Source organism: Corythoichthys intestinalis, chromosome 1 (assembly GCF_030265065.1).
Source record: "Corythoichthys intestinalis isolate RoL2023-P3 chromosome 1, ASM3026506v1, whole genome shotgun sequence".
NCBI lineage: Eukaryota > Metazoa > Chordata > Actinopteri > Syngnathiformes > Syngnathidae > Corythoichthys > Corythoichthys intestinalis.
This window is the reverse complement of record NC_080395.1, coordinates 16,443,675-16,470,649: the sequence shown is the minus strand read 5'-3', so window position 1 is coordinate 16,470,649 and position 26,975 is coordinate 16,443,675. Positions and strand designations below refer to the sequence as shown.

General features: G+C 39.5%; 1 protein-coding gene across 2 annotated transcripts; it reads left to right on the top strand.

Moving 5' to 3' along the window:
* The first annotated feature begins 350 nt into the window (after window positions 1-350).
* Window positions 351-22,941, top strand: LOC130923681 (synaptotagmin-5). Of its 2 annotated transcripts, none has more exons than XM_057849563.1 (5): window positions 351-395; window positions 7,959-8,866; window positions 16,728-16,899; window positions 18,781-18,947; window positions 22,089-22,941. In XM_057849563.1, exons 1-5 carry the CDS (start codon window positions 374-376, stop codon window positions 22,236-22,238), a joined length of 1,419 nt encoding a protein of 472 aa, XP_057705546.1. In that variant the 5' UTR covers window positions 351-373; the 3' UTR covers window positions 22,239-22,941. The 2 variants fall into 2 exon arrangements, with proteins under 2 accessions (XP_057705546.1, XP_057705554.1); XM_057849571.1 differs by lacking the exon at window positions 351-395 and adding an exon at window positions 2,995-3,199.
* The last annotated feature ends 4,034 nt before the right edge of the window (window positions 22,942-26,975 follow it).

Sequence of the window (26,975 nt, the reverse complement as noted above, 5' to 3'; positions counted from 1 at the left end):
TCTTTTAAAGAGGAGAGTGCAAGTGCAGAAACTGCTTTTTCAGTCTTGTCTGTGTTTTCCGCTATAGTCGTTTTTGGGGGTGGGGGGTACGAGTGACACGTTCACCAGGGGCACCTCGTCACCTAGTACCCCTATACATCCACTGCAGTATAGTATAAATGAATGGGATGTAGAAAAAGGGAGAGGATGCAAGCAGGAAGTGGGGATGCTGAGCAGTCAGTCAGGTCTGCAGTTCATCAGTGGAATAAATCCAAGCTCAGTCAGCCGGTGTTTGTGTGTATGCCTGTGTGTGTATAACTGAGCCTCATGATGCTGATGATGGTGTTGGTGGGCATACACTGACTCAACACGCTGCAGAGTGGCAGACGCAAACATGCCACACTACATTCTGCCAGGTAAGAAGTATTTTTCACTTGATTTGAACCATACTGTATCCATAAAAAAAGCCTTTTGGAGCTGCAGGATTAAAAAAAAAAAAAAAAAAAGATAGTAGGACACAATGTGAATTAGATATGTTTATCATTCTCTCTGCTTGTTGAATTCCAGGTTCATGATTTAGGGATCTGCTATCATTGTAGCATGACAAAGCTAGTACTTTTCCATTTTTCTTTGCTATTTTCTATTTGAAAAAGTATTATACTATTAAATTCAAATTCCACAGTAATGATTTCCTTTTCTCATAATTATGTAATTAGAGTACAATATCTGGTTATCTCAGATCACCTATACTATTAGTGAAACTGGCCAAGACACCTCCTATTGTCATTTACTCTGTGTAAAGTTGTATACTTTGTCATAAGTACCCGTACGTGGTATTTTTATTCATGGCGGCAAAACCATGGATGTAATCATTATTTTTTTGGCCATTACAAGCCATTAAATGAACTAATTTATACGAGTCGACCGATATGGGACGTTCATAAGCTGATCCAGATAGAAATTCAGCCGATTGCCAGTGTCTAAAGCAGACTATGTGAAGCGATAAACGTTTTCTTTTTAAGCACTTTCATTATGAACAGCAAGTGTAACACACATTATTGTACTGTACACGTATACTGTATATTAGGGTTGGGAATCTTTGGCATGAAGCCGATTCGATATGTATCTAGATACACAGTTTACGATTCCATTAAAAAAAACGATACATTTTTAAGGCCGAGCGATTCGATACGATTCGATAGTTTAAGAACGATACGGTTCGATGCAGAGTTAAAACGATACGATAGTAAACATTTGTTGTGTGTGTTCGTACAGTATTTTAAACATATAAAAAGAGATTAAAGATTAAATTAAACAACAAAATTTCATACCAATGTTTTATTTTTTTATTAAAAAAAATAAAAAATAAAGCTTACTATTAGGGTTGTTCCGATCATGTTTTTTCGCTCCAGATCCGATCTCGATCGTTTTAGTTTGAGTATCTGCCGATCCCGATATTTCCCGATCTGATTGCTTTTTTTTGCTCCCGATTCAATTCCAATCATTCCCGATAATTTTTCCCGATCATATACATTTTGGCAATGCATTAAGAAAAAAATGAATAAAACTCAAATATATACATTCAACATACAGTACATAAGTACTGTATTTGTTTATTATGACAATGAATCCTCAAGATGGCATTTACAATATTAACATTCTTTCTGTGAGAGGGATCCACGGATAGAAAGACTTGTGACTTTGTATATTGTGACTAAATATTGCCATCTAGTGTATTTGTTGAGCTTTCAGTAAATAATACTGTAGCCATGCCCAAATGCATGATGGGAAGTGGAACCATGACTGTGCGTAGTGCTACCAATTGATATATCTTCTCTGCGTTGGGAAATAACATAGGGTGTTAAGAAAATGATCAATTACTACCTTTCTTCCCCACATTGCTTCCCAAGATATTTCTAATCGTAGGGAGAGTGATTGTAAGGCTTTAGCCAATTAAAAAAACGCTTCCAAAATTCACTCTACTCATTTTACGCTGCCTTTTATCTATGTAGGCAAAACGGCACCATTACAGCTTGAGCACGACAATGCGGGAGTGGGTCGTGCAGCGCATGCATTAATTGCGTTAAATATTTTAACGTGATACATTTTTAAAAAATTAATTACCACCGTAATCAGGATAAATTTGATAACCCTACCTTAAGCCTAAACTAAAGACTCTGGATGAGTGTAACATATTATGTCTGTAACGTTAAATAGAATTAGAAAACGATTTAATTAAAAAAAAAAAAAAATTTAAAAAAGGCTTGGCCGATATTTTTTTGCCGATTCCGATACTTTGAAAATGATCGGACCCCATCGATCGGCATCCCGATCGATCGAGACATCTCTACTTACTATATGACTGTTATTTTGTTGGATGGGATTGATAATAAAGTAAAACTCCAATGACAGACAACAATAAAGTGCAGTAATTTAAGTGCAAACTTTATATGTAAACATCTTACAAGCAAAAAATATAAATTATATGCAGCAGCTCTAGAAAAAAATAATTAAACCTGCTATTGTTGTCATAAATAAATAATAAATTATGCTTTACCACTGGTATAACTGGGGAAATAAAAATATGGCATTTTAGACAGACAGGTCTATAACCATTACTTTAACCTTATACACAGCAAAGTCGTTCACTTATGCCTGTGCTTCCACATTTTTTTTATTCCTCATCACTGTCTATATCTTTTTTGAAGGGCAGATTTTTCTTGAGAGAGATCAACTGATCCACATGTTCATGTTTAAGTGGACTGCGTTTCGTGGAAACAATATGCCGTCCTTTCCACCATTGTAGTGGGTTATTTTTCAGAGTTAAAAACTCACGATCTCTGTGCCACTTCACACTAGGTCTATCCCATGCGAACAGATCTGGCTGCCTTCGTCACTTCAAAGTCCGACTTTTGTTTTCTAGGGTGCGTTGAAAATCAATTGCTGCACGTCGCTGGCGTGGTGCGCAAACTGTCCATTGTTTTAGCATGTTGCTTCGTTGCCACTACTAGTTTCGTTTTGGGCTGTGAAGAAAACGCTACGGAGCGTGCGTTACAGTGGTTTTGTTAGGTCTCACTTTGTTATGACACGCCAGTGATGATCGGGTAATGACGGCGACTACTAGCGGTTCTGCCGAAATTAATGGGAAGTTGAGGCAACTACGACGGCGGTCACAATCTAAGTGCTCTGTGTGGTGAATGACACAAACGCAGCATGTGAGGTAAAAGCTAAATTATCATATTAAGCAATGCATTGAACTAGGCATTAGAAGCCAGTTCTTGTGCTCGCGATAGCCGAATTCTATCTCTACTATCGGTTCATTGAATATTTAATGGATAATTACTGTTGAACGGTAACTTTACTATCGATACAGCTGTATCTCTCACCTGTAAAACCGGATTTCCGGTCGTATTGGTTTATCGTTCTCAAGCTTAGTACTGTATATATAATTGAAGTAAAATGTCACTTTTGATAGTTTCCTTTATATCACTGGCCACTAGGTGGTGCAAAATCACACTTAAAAAAAAGATCATTGACCAAACGGTGAAGTCATTGTGCTGTTGAAGGTGTCCTTTTAATGCAGACCTTTCACATAGTTTGGTCTGGATGGTCGTCGCTCACAGATGAAGTCAAAATTAAATTCTATTAAATGAATATAATACAGGGATCGCCTGCAAGGCTATCGGGAAATTTGACCTCTGTCTGGCTCTTTGACAGTGAGACTGTCGTTAGCAATTGTGATGAATGAGGGACATTTCCTCATTGATCTCATTAAGATAAGTGTAATTCATTTAAGTCTGATATTTTAGTCTGATCCCTGACCTGGTTTGATCTCCACTGTCACCAGTCTGCAAAATCATCAAGGATGCTTCAGTTTATCCTTTATTGCAGGGGTGGGCAAAATTTCATAAAACTTCAAATCCTGGCTCTTATTACCATTCAAAATGTACATTAATCCACCATTTAAAATAGTGGTTGTTCTTCTTCTTCTGCGGTGTTTGTAATCGATGGCCATCCTTGCAAGGGTGACGAGCGCTGCTTTTTAAAAACGGCGTTTATGGTAGCAGTCATCTTTGAAGAGTACATATTGTGCAGCATCGGCGCCTTATTTCTTAGTACTATCCGATACAGATGCCTGCAACGTATGGGAGTCCTTTGTGATACTAGTACTTGTAATGGTGCAACAATAGTTCCAGTTAGTTTATCAAAAACAAAAAGGGCGATGGGTAATTGAAACTGACATTTTTTTTCCCTTTTTTAAGTGTTTTACTGAAAAACAAATTCACAAAGAGGTGAAGCAGTTTTCAGTATTATGCAGTCCAGGTCCAAACCAAGAAAATGTCCAGTATGGCTCCAGATCCAGTTTTCCATTCAATATTTTTTTTTTTTTTTATCAAACTGGATCTTTTTACAGTGTTGTTGTTCTATGGTATTAGTACTAGGGCTGCAGCTATCGATTATTTTGGTAGTCGATTAATCGATGAACTAGTTAGTTCGAATAATCTGGTAATCTGATAAGGAACATGAAAAATTAAAATACCTAAGCTGACCCTCAAACGGTATAATCTTTTTTTAAAATGAGGATCTATGTACAACAAAAAAACAATTGCTAACTTACATAGCAAAAGTCCGCTAGCTTAAATGCTATAAAATGCAATTTAAAAAAAAATTTTTTTTAGAATGCTCCTAATAAATGGTTCAGACACATATTCGCTCAGAAAATGGCTAAATATACCTACAAACTAATTTACGAATGCGTTACAAAACATTAGCTCAAACAAAAACTTGGTTTACATTGGACCTAACAGGGAGCAGTTGGATTCAGCCATGTGAAATGAGGCAGACCAGAGGGCAGTGTATCCCCCCTAATCAATAAAACTCAATGCAAACACTTTCAAAATAAACCATTACGCCACTTTAATTAAACGAATATTCGAAGCAACAAAATTTAATTTGAATAATTTTTTTCTAAGCGAATACTCGAGTTAATCAATTAATCGTTGCAGCACTAATTAGTACATAAGTTCAATAGTAAGCATGTTTCAGCTGAAAATCGGTGTTTTTGTCACGGTCTGCGTATGCAGAAAACAAGATAGAACCCAAGCTCATACAACAACAGAGGGGAAGTGTTCAAGGATTTATTAAACACAAACAAAACAAAACAAAACACGTGATCGTGGAAAAAAGTGAATAACAAAAGGGGTCCGTGACAATAGGTTGACGAGGATTAATAATGTGAACCTAAGCAGTGGGTAGAGAGACAAAATGACAACAAAAATACGCTCAATACCTGCACAACATAGAAGATCACAAAACAAAGACGGCTGACGAACAAAATAGCAAATACAAAGCGACCCGAAAGTAGTATGTATCGAATGACGACCAGCAAGCTAATATCTCGGCACCTTTGTCTCGGATCACCGGCGTTTACAATATATACTACTGTTGATCAGCTGGTATCAGCTGCAGGTGCAATGTCGGGACCACCTCCACAACCGGCTCTGTAACAAAACAAAATCTAACCAGCAGCAGAATGTGACAGTTTGAATGTGTGACGAAAATTACAATGCATAAGAAACCAGTCTCAAAGGCAGTGCTTAAAGATCAAATATGGGTCTGATGGGTTTCTGAAAGAAAACTTGTTTCAAGTTGTTTAAGTTCTAACTAGTGATGTCCCAATCGATCGGGTCCGATCACGTCATTTTCAAAGTAACGGAATCGGCAAAAAAATATCGGACATGCCTTTTTTAAATATATATATATATATATATTTTTTTAATTAAATCGTTTTCTAATTGTATTTAACGTTACAGACATAACATGTTACACTCATCCAGAGTCTTTAGTTTAGGCTTAAGGAAGGGTTATCAAATTTATCCCGTTAACGGCGGTAATTAATTTTTTTTTTTTTTATTTATCACGTTAAAATATTTAACGCAATTAACGCATGCGCTGCACGACCCACTCACGCATTGTCGCGTTCAATATGTAATGGCGCCGTTTTACCTATATATAGCGCTAAAAGGCAGCGTAAAATGAGTAGAGTGAATTTTGGCAGCCTTTGTAACCTTTTTTTAATTGGCTAAAGCCTTACAATCCCTCTCCCTACGATTAGAAATATCGTGGGAAGCAATGTGGGGAAGAAAGGTAGTAATTGATCTTTTTCTTAACACCCTATGTTATTTCCCAATGCAGAGAAAATATATCAATTGGTACCACCACGCACAGTCATGGTTGCACTTCCCATCATGCATTTGGGCAGAACAGTTAAATGGCTACAGTATCATTTACTGAAAGCTCAACAAATACACTAGATGGCAATATTTAGTCACAATATACAAAGTCACATTTATCCTTTAAGAATTATAAGTCTTTCTATCCGTGGATCCCTCTCACAGAAAGAATGTTAATAATGTAAATGCCATCTTGAGGATTTATTGTCATAATAAACAAATACAGTACTTATGTACTGTATGTTGAATGTATATATTCGTCCGAGTTTTATTCATTTTTTTCTTAATGCATTGCCAAAATGTATATGATCGGGAAAAAATATCGGGAATGATTGGAATTGAATCGTGAGCAAAAAAAAAAGCAATCGGATCGGGAAATATTGGGATCGGCAGATAGTCAAACTAAAACGATCGGATCGGGAGCAAAAAAACATGATCGGAACAACCCTAGTTCTAACAGTAAATTTTTCAGGACACCGTACAAGATAAAAAGTAAAAATAAGTTCAAATACACACTGTTGATAAAACCTATAAGAACATGAAACTACAACATAAGATTGATGGAATTATGAATAAGAATAAGAATAAACCTGTCTGAATAGATCAATTTTAAACTGTTACTTTAAAGCTGAGCGACTGAAGGCTCTGGACCCCATGGTGGTCAAACGGGCAGGTGGGATAATGAGCTGATTGGATGAATAAGACCTGAGGGTGCGGATAGGAAAGTGCATATGGACGAGTTTAATGAGATACTGTGGGGCCAGGTGGTTTAAGGCCCTGAAGGTTAACAGAAGGATTTTGTAAATAATACGGAATTTAATGGGAAGGCAGTGGAGTTGCTGCAAAACTTGTGATTTTGAACCAATTGCAGTTTATGAATAAAATTTGTTAGGTAAACCAACTAATAGAGAGTTGCAATAATCAAGGCGGGACGTGACAAGTCTATGGACTACAGTTGCAGTGTCCTTTGGTGAGAGAAGGATGGAGACTGAAGATATTGCAGAGGTGATAATACGCTAAACGGGTAATGGTATTTATATGGCTCGGCGGCCGAGAAGTGTCAGGCGGACTGCAAAATTGCCAGAACACGAACACCAATTCCAAATGTTTTGCAAAACAAAAAAACATAAATGGAAATAGGCCAAATCACGATTGCAAATAGCCAGGACACAAACCCCAAATGTCACAGCACAAACCTGAATTTGACACAACATGTATCCCAGTTGCCTGCAACACGAACTCCAATTGCCCACAACACAAATACAAATGATTCGCGACACGAATGCTACAGAACTGCAAAAGGCTCGAAGCACAATTGCAAAAAAGAGGAGTTGTCAATGGAAATTAAGGAGTTTTTTTTTCATTTTAGATATGTTGGATTTAGTGACAATTAAAGGAAGTCAAGTTTTAATACCTTTGTGTTTGAGAAAATTGATAGAGAACAAAGTATTTATTTCCTGTAAATAGAGAGGGACGAAAGGTCAAATCAGGTTTAGCTGGTTGACATTCACATAACAATGAAAGGGAATGTTGTATTTTAGATATATCCTACCAAGGGGGATGAGATAGTTGATAAATAGGAGAGGTCCGAGAACAGAGCCTTGCGGAACACCAGAGGAAAGGGGAGAAAGAAAATCTGAAGCTCTTGACAGAAGAGACATTTAAAGAGAAAATATTTGAGTATATCAAGAATAATAAAATGAAGCTTGTAAACAGCTCTCAGAAAATTATTGTTGTTTCCTCTAGTTAATTTGCAAATCCTGCTGGCCGTCCTCCTGGCCGTCTTTTGCTACTGCTTGGTGCTCGCCTTCATCCTCTGCTGCCGGCCAAAGAAGAGCTTACCCTCAGAGGACAAGGAGATTGGCATGACGTGCCCTCACCCCAACGAGCGAGTGACCGTAACGGTGACACCGGCACTGTGCACAAGGCCTGTCCGGCAACAGTACGAAGAACTGGACGGCGACGTGCTGGATTTCACGTCCTCCAAAAGCAGCTCATCTCCATCCGAGGACGATCTCAGCGACCTCCCGTTTGATTCCAGGTGCGCGTCTCCTTTCCGCCGCCTCAGTTCGCCAGTCGTTCCTTTGGGGTGCCGTCAGAATTCCAACCACAGTGGGGCATCTTTACCATCGCTCACAAAGCTGGTCCCTAAATCCCGCTGGGCGAAGGGTCGGCGCAGCACCGTGAGCGGGGAAAGTTTTAGCCACCAGGCAACGCTTTCTCCCCCGCAGTACGGATCCATCACATCGCCCAAACCCGCCAAGCCGGCCCCCTTGCTCCATTTTTCCCTGCTCTACTCCTCAAGCGGTACCCTGGTTGTGAACATTCTAGGGATGTCCGGCAGGAGGCGCGGCAACAGGGTTTTGGTGCGGGCCAGCCTGCCTCCGCTGTGCCCGTTGCCGCAACAAGTGGTCTCCCGGCGCCGCAGTGTCAGCCCTGAGTTGCAGAACCAGAGCGTCGCGCTTCAAGCCGGCTCCGTGGAGAGGCTGCGTTTATGCACGCTGAAACTTGAGGTCTACGGCCGCGACTTTTCGGGACTGCGAGAGGTGGCGCTTGGTGTTGTGGAGTTGCCTTGCCAGCACCTGGACTGGGAACCTGACACCACAGCAACGTGCACTAGGCAGCTCAGTCCCGTCAAAAGCAAACTCAAAAAGGTATCTTTTTCTCTTATTTTCTTCTTTTTTACAGTAAATACTGGAGTTTGTTGACAGAAAAAGAAATTTTGTGACCAGTGTTGTTTTCGTCTACAATGACGATAATGAAAATATTTCGTCGACGAACAGTTTTTTCATGACGATGACGAGCTAAAAAGGTGGCTTGGGAGACTAGAACATAACGAGACAAATGCTAGTTTTCGTCCGGCGAGACAACTACGAGAAAAAAAGACATTGTTTCTGTCATGCATTCCCAATGCGTGACATTTTCACATTGTCCATTGTCACCACTGTCCCTGAAAGGGTTAATAATAATGATAACAACAACAAAAAAAAACACACAAATAACAATATCTTAATATTAAAATTTTCTTACCCCACACAGGGATTTTTGCACACATTTGTAGCATACCATGTTCCGTCAGTGACGCTTTATAGCATACAATCAACTATTCCGTTAGTTATCCTTGTATTCTGTTCTTTTTTTGCCATGGTCAAAATGATCAGCAAATTGGCATTGCACCCAGACTGAAAGTTTGCCAGGGAAGGCATGAATAACTCAGGAGATTCTGAAAATTGGCAAGCCACGTCTAATTTTTGTGAAAGCCGGTCCCGCCTATCGCTCTCTCCCCTCGATTTGAATCGACTAATGTGTTTGGACGTGTGCATGAGTTGCGGCGGTGGTGACGTAGACACCAGGCACCCACACACTCAATTTACGAGCAAAGTCGATCTTTTCAACTCAGATGCGTTCTGAAGATTTGATTCCACGAGATGCAAAACACCCACTGCTTTTATCAGCAGAAATGCGCACAAGAACATTCAAACTACACACTAGAAGACTGTGGCTGGGATTTAAACTCAGATATGTCTTAAAAAGTCACAAAATATTTCTTGCATATATCTTTTCACAAATGTAGTACAGTCTTTTGCAACTTTATGAAAACTAGAATGGATGTACAGTGGGGCAAATAAGTATGTAGTCAACCACTAATTGTGCAAGTTCTCCCACGTGAAAATATTAGAGAGGCCTGTAATTGTCAACATGGGTAAACCTCAACCATGAGAGACAGAATGTGGAAAAAACCCCAGAAAATCACACTGTTAGATTTTTTAAAGAATTTATTTGCAAATCATGGTGGAAAAGTATTTGGTCAATACCAAAAGTTCATCTCAATACTTTGTTATGTACCCTTTGTTGGCAATAACGGAGGCCAAACGTGTTCTGTAACTCTTCACAAGCTTTTCACACACTGTTGCTGGTATTTTGGCCCATTCCTCTATGCAGATCTCCTCTAGAGCAATGATGTTTTGGGACTGTCGTTGGGCAATACGGACTTTCAACTCCCTCAACAGATTTTCTATGGGGTTGAGATCTGGAGACTGGCTAGACCACTCCAAGACCTTGAAATGCTTCTTACCAAGCCACTCCTTTGTTGCCCTGGCTGTGTGTTTGGGATCATTGTCATGCTGAAAGACCCAGCCACGTCTCATCTTCAATGCCCTTGCTGATGGAAGGAGATTTTCACTCAGAATCTTTCGATACATGGCCCCATTCATTCTTTCCTTTACACAGATCAGTCGTCCTGGTCCCTTTGAGGAAAAACAGCCCCAAAGCATGATGTTTCCACCCCCATGCTTCACAGTGGTTATGGTGTTTTTCGGATGCAATTCAGTATTCTTTCTCCTCCAAACACGAGAACCTGTGTTTCTACCACCTGGACGTGTACTGGCTTCAGCAGGGGGACAGGTCTGGCAGTGCAGGATTTGAGTCCCTGGCGGCACATTCTGTTACTGATAGTAGCCTTTGTTACTGTGGTCCCAGCTCTCTGTAGGTCATTCACTAGGTCCCCCCTTGTGGTTCTGGGATTTTTGCTCACCGTTCTTGTTATCATTTTGACGCCACGGGGTGAGATCTTGCATGGAGCCACAGATCGAGGGAGATTATCATTGGTCTTGCATGTCTTCCATTTTCTAATAATTGCTCCCACAGTTGATTTCTTTACACCAAGCGTTTTACCTATAGCAGATTCAGTCTTCCAAGCCTGGTGCAGGTTTGCAATTTTGTCTCTGGTGTCCTTCGGCAGCTCTTTGGTCTTGGTCATAGTGGAGTTTGGAGTGTGACTGACTGACATTGTGGACAGGTTTCTTTTATACCGATAATGGGTTAAAACAGGTGCCATTAATACAGGTAACGAGTGGATCCTCGTTAGACCTCATTAGACCTTGTTAGAAGAAGTTAGACCTCTTGTCACCAGTAGGTAGATGGCAATGTAGTGTAAAGCACTTTGAGTACCTTGAGAGATAGAAAAGCGCTATACAAGTATAACACCATTTACCATTTACCATTTGACAGCCAGAAATCTTGCTTGTTTGTAGGTGACCAACTACTTATTTTCCACTGTAATTTGGAAATAAATTCTTTAAAAATCAAACAATGTGATTTTCAGCTTTTTGTTTTTTCCACATTTTGTCTCTCATGGTTGAGGTTTACCCATGTTGACAATTACAGGCCTCTCTAATCTTTTCAAGTAGGAGAACTTGCACAATTGGTGGTTGACTAAATACTTATTGCCCTACTATAAGTGGGTAGTAACACGTTACATTTACTCTGTTACATTTACTTGAGTAACTTTTTGAGAAAAATGTACTTCTAAGAGTAGTTTTGTTTTTACGCTAGTAAATTTGCGAAGAAGAAATGCTACTCTTACTCCGCTACTTTGGGCTAAACTAGTAGTTATTTTTTCCCCTCTTTATTCTACATACAGTATTAGATTTTGCTTTGTTTTTGCCAGAGACGCCAACAGTGGCAAAACCAGTTTCACCAATGACACATCGCAACAATAATCAATTATACCAATCAGACTCAAGCTTGCCGTTCTATGATCACGCAGGCCTGTTTAATCACGTGGAGTCTTTAAAGCACTGTAAAAAAGTATTTGACATAAAGTGCCGTCGTCAACATGACTCAAAGTGCGAATTTTAATGTTTCTCAGTTTTTATTTGGTACCGATTCACCGCGGAAAACCGAAGATATGATCCCTTTAGTTTCATTATAGAAATATGTTTTCTCCACTAGAGGGCACTCATGCTCTTTGGACAAATAATGCTTCATTTCTGTTGGTTTTTTCTGTTGCTGGAATTCAGTGTTTTGTCTTTTTTTGTATTTCTTTGGCTAAAGGTGGTGTTAAGCTGGTGTTTACTTTTACTTAAGTAATATTATTTTGAAGTAAGCTATTCTTACTTGAGTAGAGTTTTTGGCTACTCTACCCACCTCTGGTCCTTGATAAAAAATGGTTCTGCCTCTTGATTTTTTAAGACCACTATTATTTTAGTTCTTGGTACTTCCTGGAACTAATCAGGCCCAATTATATATCTTCAGATTTTCTCCGCCTGCTTTAAACTCTCTTGAACCTTGAAAGTACTGTTTTCAATAGGAGATGTCATATTTTGGCCTTTGTGAATTACAACTTTGTAAAAAATTTAGGCAATCGCACACGACACATTAAAAAAAAGTTGTTCTGATTTGTTGAGGTTCCAGTGATTCAAATGTCCAAACTTCTACTAAGAAAGGTGTAGGAAAGTTGGGGACTCACAGCATTTTATTTTATTTTTTTCAACAAAATTTATATAAACCAAAACTACCAAATGGCTAGGTTTAAAGTTACAGCTAGAGTTAGGGTTATGGCTAGGGATAGAGTTGCAGAAAAAAAACTTGTGTTAAGGTTAGGCAATGCCAGTGATTCCCATCTACCCTGATATTGACTGCCATTTTCTGTGTGTCAATGCCATTGACGTCCATGTACGTCAGTTTCATTGGGTGATTTCATCTGTACTATTAAACTTTAAATGGTTTTGCTCGCTCCTAATGAAAAAAAGGGAACATTTTCACCAAATAACTTTGCAATGGACCAAGGGTTTAGGTTTGGGCTCAACATTGGTAGGGACGATATAACAGCATTACCTACATGTACACTTTTTGCTGGGGACGGGACATTAATAAGACCAAACAGATTGGGTAATCAGGGGTCACGGGTACATTTCTTATGAATACAAACCTAATTAATTGATAGGCAAACTGATTATTGCAAAATAAATCTGTATTGAGTTATACCAGTGCTTCTCAATTATTTTCTGTTGCGCCCCTCATAGGAAGACACTATGCGCGCATGCGTTGGTCCTCATGGGAAACGCAGTCTTCAAAAAACTACCGCTTTTGCCCACCAGCGTCACTGAAATCGACCAAAACTGAAAAGTAACCAAGTGTTGCTTTAAGACCACAGAAACAAAATGTCAAGTTAAAAAACAGACCCTTAGGTAGACATTTGTAAAATTACCCAAAAATAAGCAAGCTGGAGACACCCATGTGATTTTGGTTGGCTATGTGTGAGCATGTAGGTGGAACTAACTAAATACACGTATGTAAGCAAGGGCACTTAGGTAAAGTGGTCACAATGACCCAGACACTTCAGTTATGCAACGCTGCGGCCATGGAAGATGTCCTCGAATGGAAGATTGTCCTCGAAAGTCTAGACGAAAGTCCAGACGTAAGATGTTGAAGATGTCCTAGAAGGTCTAGTTACGCAATGTTGCGGCCATGAAGCAAGGCAGTTGTCACCCCGACCCTTTTTAACACTTTGTAACACTTAAACATTATACCTAGTATAGCAAGCAATAATCATTTACAGGTTTTGTCAAATAAGAAAAAATATGGCAATATGTATTATGTATGTATTAGGTATATATATGAGCACAAACAAAGTTCAATCAATCAAGCAAATATTCAATCAACCCTCGATAATTAACTCAACACAAAACAAAAATGCAAATTGAGTAGAAGGGCGTAAACCTCGGTTCACTACATTTCTCACAGTTTACTCACAGTTTAATTTACGTTAACAGCAGAAAACACATACAAGAGGGGAGGACACTTCTCTCTAAGCAGCTTCCTACTCGAGTTTTGCAGGTTAGCAAATTAACACATTTTATTCAATTCAGTTCAATTCAATTTTATTTGTATAGCCCTATATCACAACAAGGTTGTCTCAAAGGGCTTTGCAGAGGCAATATGATACACAGTCAGAAACAGCAGATGAAATAAATAAAGTTCAAGTCCTTGGTATCCCCCATCCTTAGACCCTCCATGTCGGCAAGGAAAAACTCCAAAAACTCTTTGGGAGAAAATGAGAAACCTTGGGGAGTACCACAGTCAGGAGAGATCCACTCCCAGGACGGATAGACAGGATGCACCAGGACTGCTAATGAGAATTAGCAGACAGAGTTACAGTTTGTAAAGATGCAATAGAGTAAGGGAACAAGAAGATGTCCATCTAACCAGATGAGACGGGGTGGCAACGAGGACGTCCATCCAGCCAGGGGTCCGGATAGTCAGGAGGCTGTGGCTGAAAAATAGCCCCTCTCCAGAAGGGAGGGAGGAAAGGGGACACCGGGTGATTAGTGATGAAGAGACAAGTCAACTAGATATTAAAATTAGAAAATAGAAATAAAGTAAGACAAGTGGTAGGTAGAGTGAGAAAAAGGAGACAGGACTCAGTGGCTGTACTTCCCCCAGCATTATAGCTTCTAGTGCAGCTTAGACTGAACTGTGAGTCTAGTCCGATTTGAACTTGCCTAACCATAAGCTTTATCGAATAGGAACGTTTTAAGTCTAATCTTAAATGTACAGACTGTCTCGGCTTCCTTAATACTAGCTGGAAGCGGATTCCATAAAACACGAGCTTTAATGCCTAAAGGCTCTAGCTCCGACTGTACTTTTAGAAACCCTGGGAACTACCAGTAGACCTGCATTCTGAGAACGGAGTGTTCTGTTGGGGCTGTATGGAACCAGAGCATCGGTGAGAAAAGATGGCCCCAACCCATTAATGGTCTTAAATGTAAGAAGGAGGATTTTAAATTTAATAATAAACTCGAATGGAAGCCAGTGAAGGGCCCGGAGCACAGGGGTGATGTGCTCTCTTCTATTAGTTCCTGTTAAAAGTCTTGCTGCTGCGTTCTGGACTAGCTGAAGACCTTTTAAAGAACTTTTAGGTCAAGCTGCAAGTAGGGCGTTACAGTAATCCAATCTAGATGTAACGAACGCGTGAATTAATTTTTCTGCATCGTTTTTAGATAAAAAATTTCAAATTTTGGCTATGTTGCGTGGGTGAAAAAAGGCCGTTCTGCAGGTTTGTTTAATATGAGCTTTAAATTATAAGTCTGGGTCAAATAGAAGTCCTAGGTTTTTAACTGTGGTGCTGGAGGCTACACTTACATTGTCCAGAGTGACTATCTGGGTAGTTAAAGAGTCTCTCACACTTTTTGGGCCTATTATAAGGACTTCTGTCTTTTCAGGGTTGAGTAGGAGATAATTAGTGCTCATCCAGGTATTTATATCTCGGATGCAGGTGCTTAGTTTATCCACTTGCCTGATCTGCTCAGGTTTAATTGATAAATACAGTTCTGTGTCGTCAGCGTAACAATGACAGTTAATGCTATGTTTTCTGATGATATTGCCTAAAGGAAGCATATACAGCGTAAACAAGATGGGCCCGAGAAATTAATGGGATGCAAACTCTGATGAAGGTTGTAGCAAAATTTCAGTAGCAAAATTAGTTGTTTGTTCCCCACCTCCACAACATTGACGTCTTTTTACATTAATTATAGTGGCTGCTGCTGCTGGCTGAAAAAAAAAAATTCTAATGTCCCTCCGCTTTGAAGGGGGCGGATGAGGCGGCATGTTGTATTTTCGTCGGGTCAGTACGTGTGTGTGTGTGTGTGTGTAGGGGGGGGGGTGTCAAGTCATCAGACAATCAAACGTGCATTTGAGTGAAAAAATGGACTAGCACATTTAGCAAGTGAAAAAGGGGTAAATATAAGTCTGAACATAATGAATATAATTCACTTAATAATGGTGGGGTCAATTGTATCCTTACAACATATCGGAAGGCAATCTAAATTACCTATATAACCGAACTCATTATAAAATGCAAATAAGGTTGCTTAAAAGTTGGTGGGGACAATTTCAGCATCCTGAAAAGTTCCTAGTGTTATGTCCCAACCGTCCCTATGCAAACCTACGCACTTGCAATGGACTCTATGGAAATCCACGAAAAACCTCCCATTGCCTGCCATTCATATTGAACTGCAACTCAAAGAAATTTCCATTGGGTTCAGTTAACGGTGAGTAAGACCCACAAAATCTTTGGCCATTGGCTCCCATTCACTCTGAAAGTCAGACACTTTTTTTTTTTTTTTTACTACAAACTTCACCATTCAATTCAAATGATAAAACGGGGGGGCGACACAAATACCATATAAAGGGAGCTTCGTTTCGCCAAACATCTTCAAAATAAAAATAAAATATATACTTGAAAAAACAAAACCCCAAAAAACAACAAAAATACATTAAATACAGTTTGTAAGGTGAAAATAAGTCCAAAAGATGCAATAAAATACTCAATTTCAAGTAAATTTTGTGAAGCGTGAGTGTAAAAAAATCCGGTCCAAATCTAATATGATAATATATCTGTATTCAAATACTGCGTATTGAGCAATTTGTCTCATGTCCATGAGCATTTTGCACGATCGTATGAGTCAGTACATGGATACAAGGCGAAACGATGACGACCTATCATGCTAGCTTGAATGAATGTACGAAGTGTCGACAGGATGTGATGTAACATCTCTTAGAGAAGCCAATAAAAGTCCTATTTGTGTGCGTCACAAAAGTGACAACAACAACAACTCGGAAGTAAAGTGCATGATTCCGCCATGAACCATGAAGAGAACATCTGCTGACTAAAAGATTCCTGGAGTGTGAGTTTGATGAAAAAAATCATGTTACTGTGTTCATGTTCCCCAGAGTGTGAGCTCTCAGGACACCTGGTCTCACAGGAAGAGCTCGCTGTGTCCGCCACGATCATTAGGCCAGCTTTTTGTGCTGCTCCAGTACCAGGCATCGGCCGGCCGCATCAAAGTGATGGTCCGCAAAGCCGAGCAACTGGCCAAGCTCATGCGCATCCCTGGAGCACCAGGTAATATCACAATATGTACTGTCTGTATGTCACTCAATTAAAGAAATTTAAGAATATTGAGGTTTTGCCTGAAAGTGGTGCAATTACAGTGCCCTCCATAATTATTGGCACCCCTGAAAAAGATGTGTTTTTTAGCTTCTAATAGTTTTTAAAAAAAATTCAAATAATATGGGACCTTAATGGAAAAAAAGAGAAAAATCCAACCTTCAATACAAGTGCATTCATTCAGTGGGGAAAAAAATCCCACATGAAGAAAAAATTATTTGACATCAAATAATGTGTGTCACGATATTAGCACCCCTGGTGTTAATACTTTTTAAAAAACCCTTTTGCCAACAAAACAAGGTCTGGGAACTGAGATAGCCATGGGAGGAGCTTGATTTTGTGTCTGGTGAACCATTTCTGTGTAGATTTGGCCATATGTTTAGGGTCATTGTCTTGCTGAAAGACCCAGTGACGACCCATCTTCAGCTTTCGGGCAGATGGTAACAGATTTTGATTTAAAATGTCCTGGTATTTCAAAGCATTTATGATGCCATGCACCCTAACAAGGTTCCCAGGGCCTTTGGAAGCGAAACAGCCCCACAGCATCACTGACCCACCCCCATACTTCACGCCAGACCCACTTAGAGTGTTTGTTGCCAAAAGGCTCAATCTTGGTCTCACACAAAAATACACACGGTCCCAGCCTGGGGCATTCCGTAACCCCGGAATGCCCCCAAACCATCACGAAGTCATCTGAAATCAAGATTGCCAGGAAACTCCTCTTTTTCAAGACTCAATTTTGAAAAAAGACTTTTTGAACACCAAATTAGTTTTTATACAGAAAATAATTACAGTACATCTAAAACAAATAATTATAACAATATATTTGAGAGAAAAAGCATGTTATTTTGCCTCATTCAAATCTTAATATCTGAAAATTTAAATATGTAAACTTAAGTGCAATCACATTCGTAAAGGAATGGCTTCTGGTTTTTGAAACGTAAATAAAACAATCTATTGTGATAAACAACAAGATTGCAATAACTGCATTAACCATCAAAGTGAAGTCTAACTGTAACTGTAGTCTTGAAACAAATCTGAATAAGGAAAAACATTGCAATAAAATAATGCAAACTGGTTAAACTTGAGAGTAGCTGAGATCTGTAATGACAGAACATCGCTTCAATGATATCTGGCGCCATCTAGCGTCGTGAATGGGTATAATGTCTAGACCGCGAATATAAGACGACCCCCACTTTTTCAGTCTTATTTCAATGCAAAAAAACACTGTCTTATATTCGTGCCAATACGGTAATAACATTGATTGTATGCGAGGGCGTGTTCATGTTGACCCACTTCAGGGTCTGATAGCGATGTCACGGTCTAAAAATAACATTCATGTGGCACGCTATTGCCATGAATCTGGCTTTCAAACCAAAATGAGTTTGACATAGGTTTTACTGTCTTTTTATCAGACAGACTACTATAAAATCCCAATTTTTTGAGCCTGTGACGTATAGTCCGAAAAAAACTATATGTAAACATACAGTACAGTGCTCGTCTTGTTGTATAACTGTATTAGGAAGCCGTGTCGCATCCCCTCGCGTCTGCTCAGCATCTCATTTCCAGCCTCGCTTCGCTGGCGCACAAGAAGCAAAACAACAAAACCAGCATTGACATTTTCAGACAAATTCATTCCACTTTGTTTCCCCCAGCGAGATTCCTACGCTTCCAAGAATGTGTCACCACTATACTACATACACATGACGCATTGCTTTTTAAATTATTACGCAATCCAATTAGAACGCTTGAGTGGATTAAAAAGGGAAGTCGTATTTATTCTGGACCGCTGATAATGCTGATGCTAAATGTTGGGATTGTATTTTCCATCCTCAGACCACTACATCGTCATCAACTTGCATCATGATGGCAAAGTGATCAGCACCAAGGAGACCAAAGGAGCTGGAAGTTCCAGTCCAGTTTGGAATGCACCATTCCTGTTCGACCTGCCGCACGGTGACATCGCTCAACTGCCGTTACTCCTCGAGTTTATCGTCATGCAGGTATCAGCAAAAAAATTGCACACGGGGACTCCATGATGATTCTCTCCTGTTACAATGTGATTTAATCTAAATTAATACAATTCAACAAGCTAAAGTAATACTTACAAATAGTCCATGGGTGACCAGGTGCCGAGGAAAACGTCTAGTCTGTATTTTTTAAATACTGTATATTTTGTAAATATTGTATTTTGACAACTTAAAGGGTGAACCGTTTCAAGCCAAAACACTATGGGAAAGCTATTATTTAAATATAAAAATTAGGGCTGTCAAACGATTACAATTTTTAATCGAGTTAATTACAACTTAAAAATTAATTAATCGTAATTAATCGCAATTCAAACCATCTATAAAATATGCCATATTTTTCTGTAAATTATTGTTGGAATGAAAAGATAAGACACAAGACGGATTTATACATTCAACATACGGTGCATAAGTACTGTATTTGTTTATTATAACAATAAATCAACAAGATGGCATTAACATTATTAACATTCTCTTAAAGCAATCCATGGATAGAAAAACTTGTAGTTCTTAAAAGATAAGTGTTAGTACAAGTTATAGAAATTTTGTATTAAAACCCCTCTTAATGTTTTCGTTTTATTAAAATTTGTAAAATTTTCAATCAAAAAATAAACTAGTAGCTCGCCATTGTTGATGTCATTACACCATGCTTACTCCCCAAACCAATCAAATCATTTAGACCCAAGCGCCAGCAGAGGGCGCCAAATAACAAAAAACAAGTAACAAGCGGACATTACACTTCTGTCATTTTAATCTGAGCGGGGCATGTGCGTTAATTGCGTCAAATATTTTAACGTGATTGATTAAAAAAATTAATTACAGCCCGTTAACGCGATAATTTTGACAGCCCTAATAAAAATGAATAGCAAATGATAGCACTTGGTGCATTTTGTTGACATAGGAACACAAGCACATTCATATCATTTTCTTAAACAAATAGCCATAGAATTATCAACACTGTTCACCATGAAGCTTTGAATCAATTGGCTGCAATGCTTCATTGCTTCAAGAAGCTTCATATGGCCAGCACTGCTTAATGTGATCTCTCATTTCCCTTGGGAGAAAGCTCTGCTGCCACCTGCCACTTGTCAACACTGTTTTCGTACAACATGCCTCCCAGCATGTAACACGGCACTGTAAATAATGTTCAAAGTTTATATTTTGTGCTAATTATTTCTTTGGTTATTGTTCCAGTTGTTACATTAATTGCTAGTTGCACTATTTAGTTTGTTATTATGTGATAATTTTAGTTTCGTTCGGAAACCGTGAGTTTGAATGACCTTTGATTTGCCGATTTTCGAACTATAAACTGCTACTTTTGTCCCTCATTTTGAATCTTGCGGCTTATAGTCCAATGTGGCTTATTTGTTGATTTATTGGTTAAATAGGTAACACTTTATTTGACAGTGGTTTCATAAGACTGCCATAAGACTGTCATTTTTATGACAAGCCAAAAGGAAAAGAAGAAGAGACTACCATGGACGTTAAAGAATGCTTATGACAGATGTTATTAAGTGTCATCCGGCAAATTATGTCACTAACTTCATTTATTCCCATCTCAGATCTTTTACATCAATTCAAAAGTGAGATAATTTGCCAGATGACTCAAAATGACATCTGTCATAAGCATTCATTAACGCTCATGCCAGTGTCATGTCATAATTCTGATGGTCTTATGACAGTATTATGGCGCCACTGTGAAATAAAGTGTTACCAAATACCATAACTAGCAATTAATGAAACAACTGGAACAGTAACTGAAGAAATAGTTGGCACAGAACATGAATTTTGATTGTTATTTAGATCTGTAGCGCTGCAATGCATGCTCGGAGGCATGTTGGACGACAACAGTGTTGCCAGCAGGTGGCAGCAGAGGTTGACTGTCTTGGCCGGATGAAGGTTCTTGAAGAACTGAAGCTTTGCAGCCAATTGGTTCCAAGCTTCTTGGTGGTTCATTTGGCCATATAACAGTCTTACGATGCCACCTTCAAATAAAGTGTTAACGGTTAATATCTTTTGGTATAAATATCCCATAATACAGTGAGGACAGCTGCGTCCTATAGTGCAGTGCGGCTTATCTATAAACAAATGCTGTTTTCGTGTCAAATTTGGTGGGTGGCGGCTTATAGTCCAAGAATTACGGTAATCACCTGCCAATTTTCGTGAGGTGGATTGACTTGCATCGTGTAATGCATGGTTTATGCTTCTGCGTTGGGCCAACGGCGCAGCTACGGCGTCGATGAGCATTTGAAACTCTGCGTAAAGGTGATGCATTGCGCTGTAATGCGCCGCCCAGTCGCTAGGGGGCCCTTTTAATGGCAGCTGTTTCTCAAACTGGAGCTAATCGAAATCGAAAAACAATTGCTTGCAACTCCAAATGTTGAAATGTAGCAGACACAGAAAATGTTTGCAGTGGTGGTCGACCGGACCACTGAACCAGTCGAGGCAGAGAACGGGTGAATTTGCCAAACTTGTTCATCCACAGAGGGCCATGCATGGACGAAAGATACACTTTTACTATTTTCGGATGTCAGCGGCCAGCTTTGACAATTTTCTTTCCGAAATTCAGCTGTTAATACTGTAAATAGCAGTCACGGAAATGACGTTTTGTGTGGACCAATCACAGTCCTTGCCGTTCACGTAGCAACGTGTCACTGTGACGCGTAGTCAGGATTATTGGGAGAAGTACGTCAGGCTACGGCGTAGGGTCCAAGCAGTGTACACCGTACGGCGCCGCCCTGACGCAGAAGCATAACAGCCCCTTAAGTGTGAACAGTTCCTCCCTGCCTTGTGAGTGCCACAAAATATCAGGCAGCTAATCCGATCCAGGTCAGAAACCGCAATTTTTTTTTAATATGTAGCCAATTTTAATGTACTTGATAAGTTAGAAAATGTTCAGAGAGCGAAACATGACAAATGTTTTTAAGGGTAGGTTTTTTCCCCTCAAAGCAATTTGGCACCCCCTTCTCTAGATAGCGCCCTAGGCAAATGCCTAGCTTGCCTGTGCCCTGCAGATAGGATACGACTTACTCTAAATACAATGCAGTCAACTCAAACTGTGTTGCAAAACAATTGACTCCAATTACATTGTGACAATCGTTCCAATACTCTCCACAGGGTCGTCTATATACTAAGAGCAGCATTCTGGGCCGCGTGCTGATTGGTGGTCATGTTTCGGATGAGGGGCGAGGACACTGGAAGGAAATGTGTAGTCGAGGACCAGTGGAGACTGCACGTTGGCACGCCATCCAGTCAGATGTGCAGTAGACATTATGGACAGATAATTTGATTGATTTTTTTTTTTAGTTGTGTTTATTCAATTTCTAAAGTGTCCATGTACTGCATAGTATGGTGTGTTATAATTCACATGTGAGCACTAGGTCGATACAAATGTCACAACCTGGAGCATGTAGCTGGCCCCATTAGCTTAAGTGGCTAATGTTGGCACGTTTCGTGTGTGTGTTTATTTTTGCATTGTACTTAAAGAAATGTCTTTTATACACCTGTAACCTTTATCTTTCATTCTGTTTGATGGTATTGATGTTATCACTGTAATGCAAAAGTTGCTAGATAGCTAGCCATCAGCACGGATCATAGCATCGTAAGATGATTTTAGCACCAAACAGGCTAACCTTTGTGAGTTATGGTTAAAGTAGAGGTCTGTTTAATTAAATTCAATGGATTGATGAATGAAATGGCTTTTTTTAAACAAGTATTAAAATACACATACATTTGAAATATGCCAATGTGTACAATTGTACCATTAAGTATACTTTACCCATTTTACGCATAAAAAGTACAAATCCGATTTAAAAAAAAAAAAAACATTCTGTACAGTATATAACTTGAGAAATTTTGAAAACATATTTTTTATGCCATACAATTTTTTTTTGTTAATGAATCAATAAATGTGAAAATGTGATATATTTATCATTTTTAGCATTTTCTCCCTCTTGCAGGTTTCATCTATTTTAAGAACACTTCTGTAACAATATTTATGCTTTGTACGTAAAATGCAGTACTACTTGGGGTTTTGCCCGTCAAGGTACTGAAATAAAAACCTCGTTTGCCATGATTTAGGTCATTTTTGTTCGCTTCAGCTCTATAATTTGGTTTTATTTGCCTAAAAATGTTCAAGTATCACATGCACATTTCTAATTATAATCTAAATTTCCCATACAATTAAGAACGAACACATCCACTCCTATCATTCTTGTCATGGTTATAGTTCAAATAGGTAAAAATAAACCACAACTGTGATGTAATCTCCGTCTTCAGGCGCTATGATGTCATAACACATTAGCCTGCACGTGACGCCGTGACATTAACGTGTGGTGTGTAATATGCCAAGTTATTAAAATCCGGCATAATGTGAAACTTCATTGGTTTGTACATTCAAGTCTGCTCTGCTGTTATCATAATATAAGACTGGACTGGACACTGAAATGTGGCATATATATTGCATGTTTTACTTTGAGCACATTGCCGCGAATAAACTTCGGTAGTATAGTGGTGCGCACCAGCAACAATGTGGTTCTCACCAGATAGTAAGTGGTACGCACTAGAAACTATCTGGTGGGCACGAGATAGTACGTGGTGCACACTTGAAACTCTCTGGTGCGCACTATGTGGTGCGCACTTGAAACTACCTGGTGCGCACCAAATAGTATGTGGTGCACAATAGAAACTATCTGCTGCACACCAGATAATATGTGGTGCGCCCTTGAAACTATCTAGTGCGCAGCAGATTGTATGTGGTGCACTTTAGAAACTATCAGATGCACACCAGATATTATGTGGTGCACACCAGCAACAATCTGGTGTGCACCAGATAGTAAGTGGTGGGCACTAGAAGCACCAGCAACAATCTGGTGCTCACCAGTTAGTAAGTGGTACCCTTGAGAAACTATCCGGTGCGCACCAGCAACAATCTGGTGCGGACCAAATAGTATGTGGTGCGCACTTAAAACTCTCTGGTGCGCACCAGATAGTATGTGATGCGCACTTAAAACTATCTGGTGCGCACCAAATAGTATGTGGTGCACACTACAAACTATCTGCTGAACACCAGATAATATGTGGTGCGCACTCTAAACTATCTAGTGTGCAACAGATTGTATGTGGTGCACGTTAGAAACTATCAGGTGCGCACTAGAAGCTATCTGGTACGCTCCAGATAGTATGTGGTGCGCAATAGCAACAATCTGGTGCTCACCAGATAGTAAGTGGTACGCACTAGAAACTATCTGGTGCGCACCAGCAACAATCTGGTGCGCAGCAAATAGTATGTGGTGCGCACTTGAAACTATCTGGTGGGCACCAGATAGTATGTGGTGCGCAAGCTCGACTCCCAGTATTGCTCCAAAGAATCTGAAACCTGGAGACTTGGATGAAATAAAATCCTCCATACAGAAGTTGGAGGTCTCCTTGACTGGTTTGATTCAAAACCAGAATCAAGAAATCGTCAGAGAGTTCCAGTTACTTCGCGCTGAAAACGAGAAACTCAAGCAGGCGGTCAAGGAGAGAGATGTTTGCATCAAGAGGCTGGAAATTTTGGCTGACGATCTCGACCAGTGCCGACGCGCAGATGAGCTCATCATTTCTGGATTACAACAGACACCTAGCCCAGGGGACAAGGTGGCGCAACTTGCAATTGCTAAGCTGAAAGAGTATGGAATAAACATGGAACCGCTCGACATCTGTTGCTGCCTTCTGCTCCCATCTGGGGGGAGAGGACCGGCGACGGTGCTCATGAAGCTGGCAGACCACAAGACCAAGACTGCCCTGCTTAACCAGCGCCGCCACCAGAAAGGGTCGAAGATTTTTTTGAATGACAACTTGCCTCGCTGAAATGCCGAAATTGCAAGAAAAGCACGTCAACTCAAGAAAGCTGGGAAAATAGCCAACACCTAGGTCTCGGATTGCAGGATCCATGTCAAGACGCATGATATGAAGATAACAGCTATCACAAGTCTTGACCAGCTAACTATAATAGCTGGATAACTGTAAACACCACACAGCGGACCAGTATAACAACTCGTGGATGTGGACGGTAAGCTGAAACCTATCAACGGCAGGACTCTCTACAAGTATCTCGAACACACTAAGGATTATCTACTAAAGATAACAAAGGCTCTGACTTTAACTTGCACGTGCATCTAAGAGGAGGGGGTGTTGCAATTATGATTGAAAGTCTCCTTGAATGTATTACAATTGAGCTCCTAATCCCCAATTGTAAAAACATAATTATCTGCTGTGTCTACCGAGCTCCTGATTCAAATGTCTAGTATAGGGAAAAGATACAGTATAAAACAAATAATAAGCATGTTTTTGTTGTGGAGACATTAATCTTGGGATAAAATATGTACAGCATGTTGTTTGATTTTATACATACATGTCTGATGAAACTCTTACAGTGACTTTTGTGTGCGCCAATTGTTGCCGCTACTCACAGCAGCTGTGATAACACATAATCACTTTTGCCACACACATAGCCACAACAAAATGTTCCACAGCAAACAGATGCAAAAATATCAGGGACATGACGAAGCCATAACCTTGTATGCCCTGAAATTAAATGAGCTGCTTGACTAGACGCTAAGTTACTAAACTCAGATTGTTGATTGTGTTATTGTACAGTTTTGATGTATGTTCCATGCCTGAATGTGCGTCTTTAGTTGTATGGGGGACGGCAAACTGATAAGCATATGCTTCATTTCGTCCGCCTTTGTCTTCTTCTTCGGTTCCTTCGGGCAAATCATATCACATTTTGTAATTGTCAATGATTGTCAATGATGATGACAAAAAAATTCCAAAATTCCATTCCACTTGAAACTCTCTGGTGCGCACCAGAGAGTATGTGGTGCGCACTAGAAACTATCTGCTGCGCACCAGATAATATGTGGTGCGCACTTGAAACTATCAGGTACCCACCAGATAGTATGTGGTGCGCACTAGAAACTATCTGGTGCACACCAGAAAGTTCCCTTTTATAGCCCACAAACTGCAGGCGCGCATTGGACAACAGCAGTTTTGGCATGCTTAAAATAATACATGGATAATAATTCTGCGCCGCAGAAATGACATCCAACCATTTACTTTATACATACATATTGTAACTTTAAGACATCTCGTGCATGAAACCGTGTACGGGCATATCTATTAAGCTCAATCATTTTCCGTTCTCATGGATAACATTACTTCCTGAATTTTCCACATGCAAGAACAGATCAGACAGTCGGTTCAATGATCTCTGAGTCATATTCCCAATTTAGCAACAACCTTTTCTTATTGATCAAATCGCACAAGTTTGTCCATGTGTCCACGATTATTTATTTTCCTCCACATTCATATTAAAATACCTCTAAAATGAATCCCTGGTATGTAAAATGTGATTTGACAGTTAACCAATATGGTTTTTCTCACTTCAATCGCGACAGTTAATCCATGGTATAACCTTTAACTCATGGCACGGCACATTGATTTTCATTTGAATATAATTATTGTTAGAAAGGGGTTACATCAATGTACATGGAGTGAATTGTATGACGCTCAGACTTAAAATTTTTGGGGATGGCCCAGACCGATCATGTGATCAGAAATCGGGCCCGACTACTTCATTCTCAGAGGAACGGAATCAGGCAAAAATGATCGGGTTTTAAATGTATTTTTTAAAATTTGTGTTTCTATTTATTTATTTATTTATTAATTATTATTATTACAATTTTTTTTTTAAACCTGTCCTGTTCAGCTGCTTGACACGGAGAATGGAAGTCTGAGTGTCCTATTGGTCTGAACAGTTTTAATGTATCACATGGGAGTATGACATACTTCCATTGTGATCATTCAACATGCCTCGTTTATTAGTAGAAAGTAGCAAACAGGAAGGAGTTATGGGGGGACAGAAGAAAGAAGGAGAGAGAGAAGTACAATCAACAACAAGAAATATATTGAACGCCTTCACTAAATATAAATATGTTGGTGCTATCGTTAGCAAGTTGTATT

What these genes read in the sequence shown, in the direction of transcription:
- LOC130923681 (XM_057849563.1), top strand. Translation starts at nt 374, where the DNA reads ATGCCACACTACATTCTGCCAG. An exon ending in GCGCATCCCTGGAGCACCAG is followed by an intron (nt 16,900 to 18,780) that starts GTAATATCACAA and finishes TTCCATCCTCAG; the next exon opens with ACCACTACATCGTCATCAAC. An exon ending in TCGAGTTTATCGTCATGCAG is followed by an intron (nt 18,948 to 22,088) that starts GTATCAGCAAAA and finishes TACTCTCCACAG; the next exon opens with GGTCGTCTATATACTAAGAG.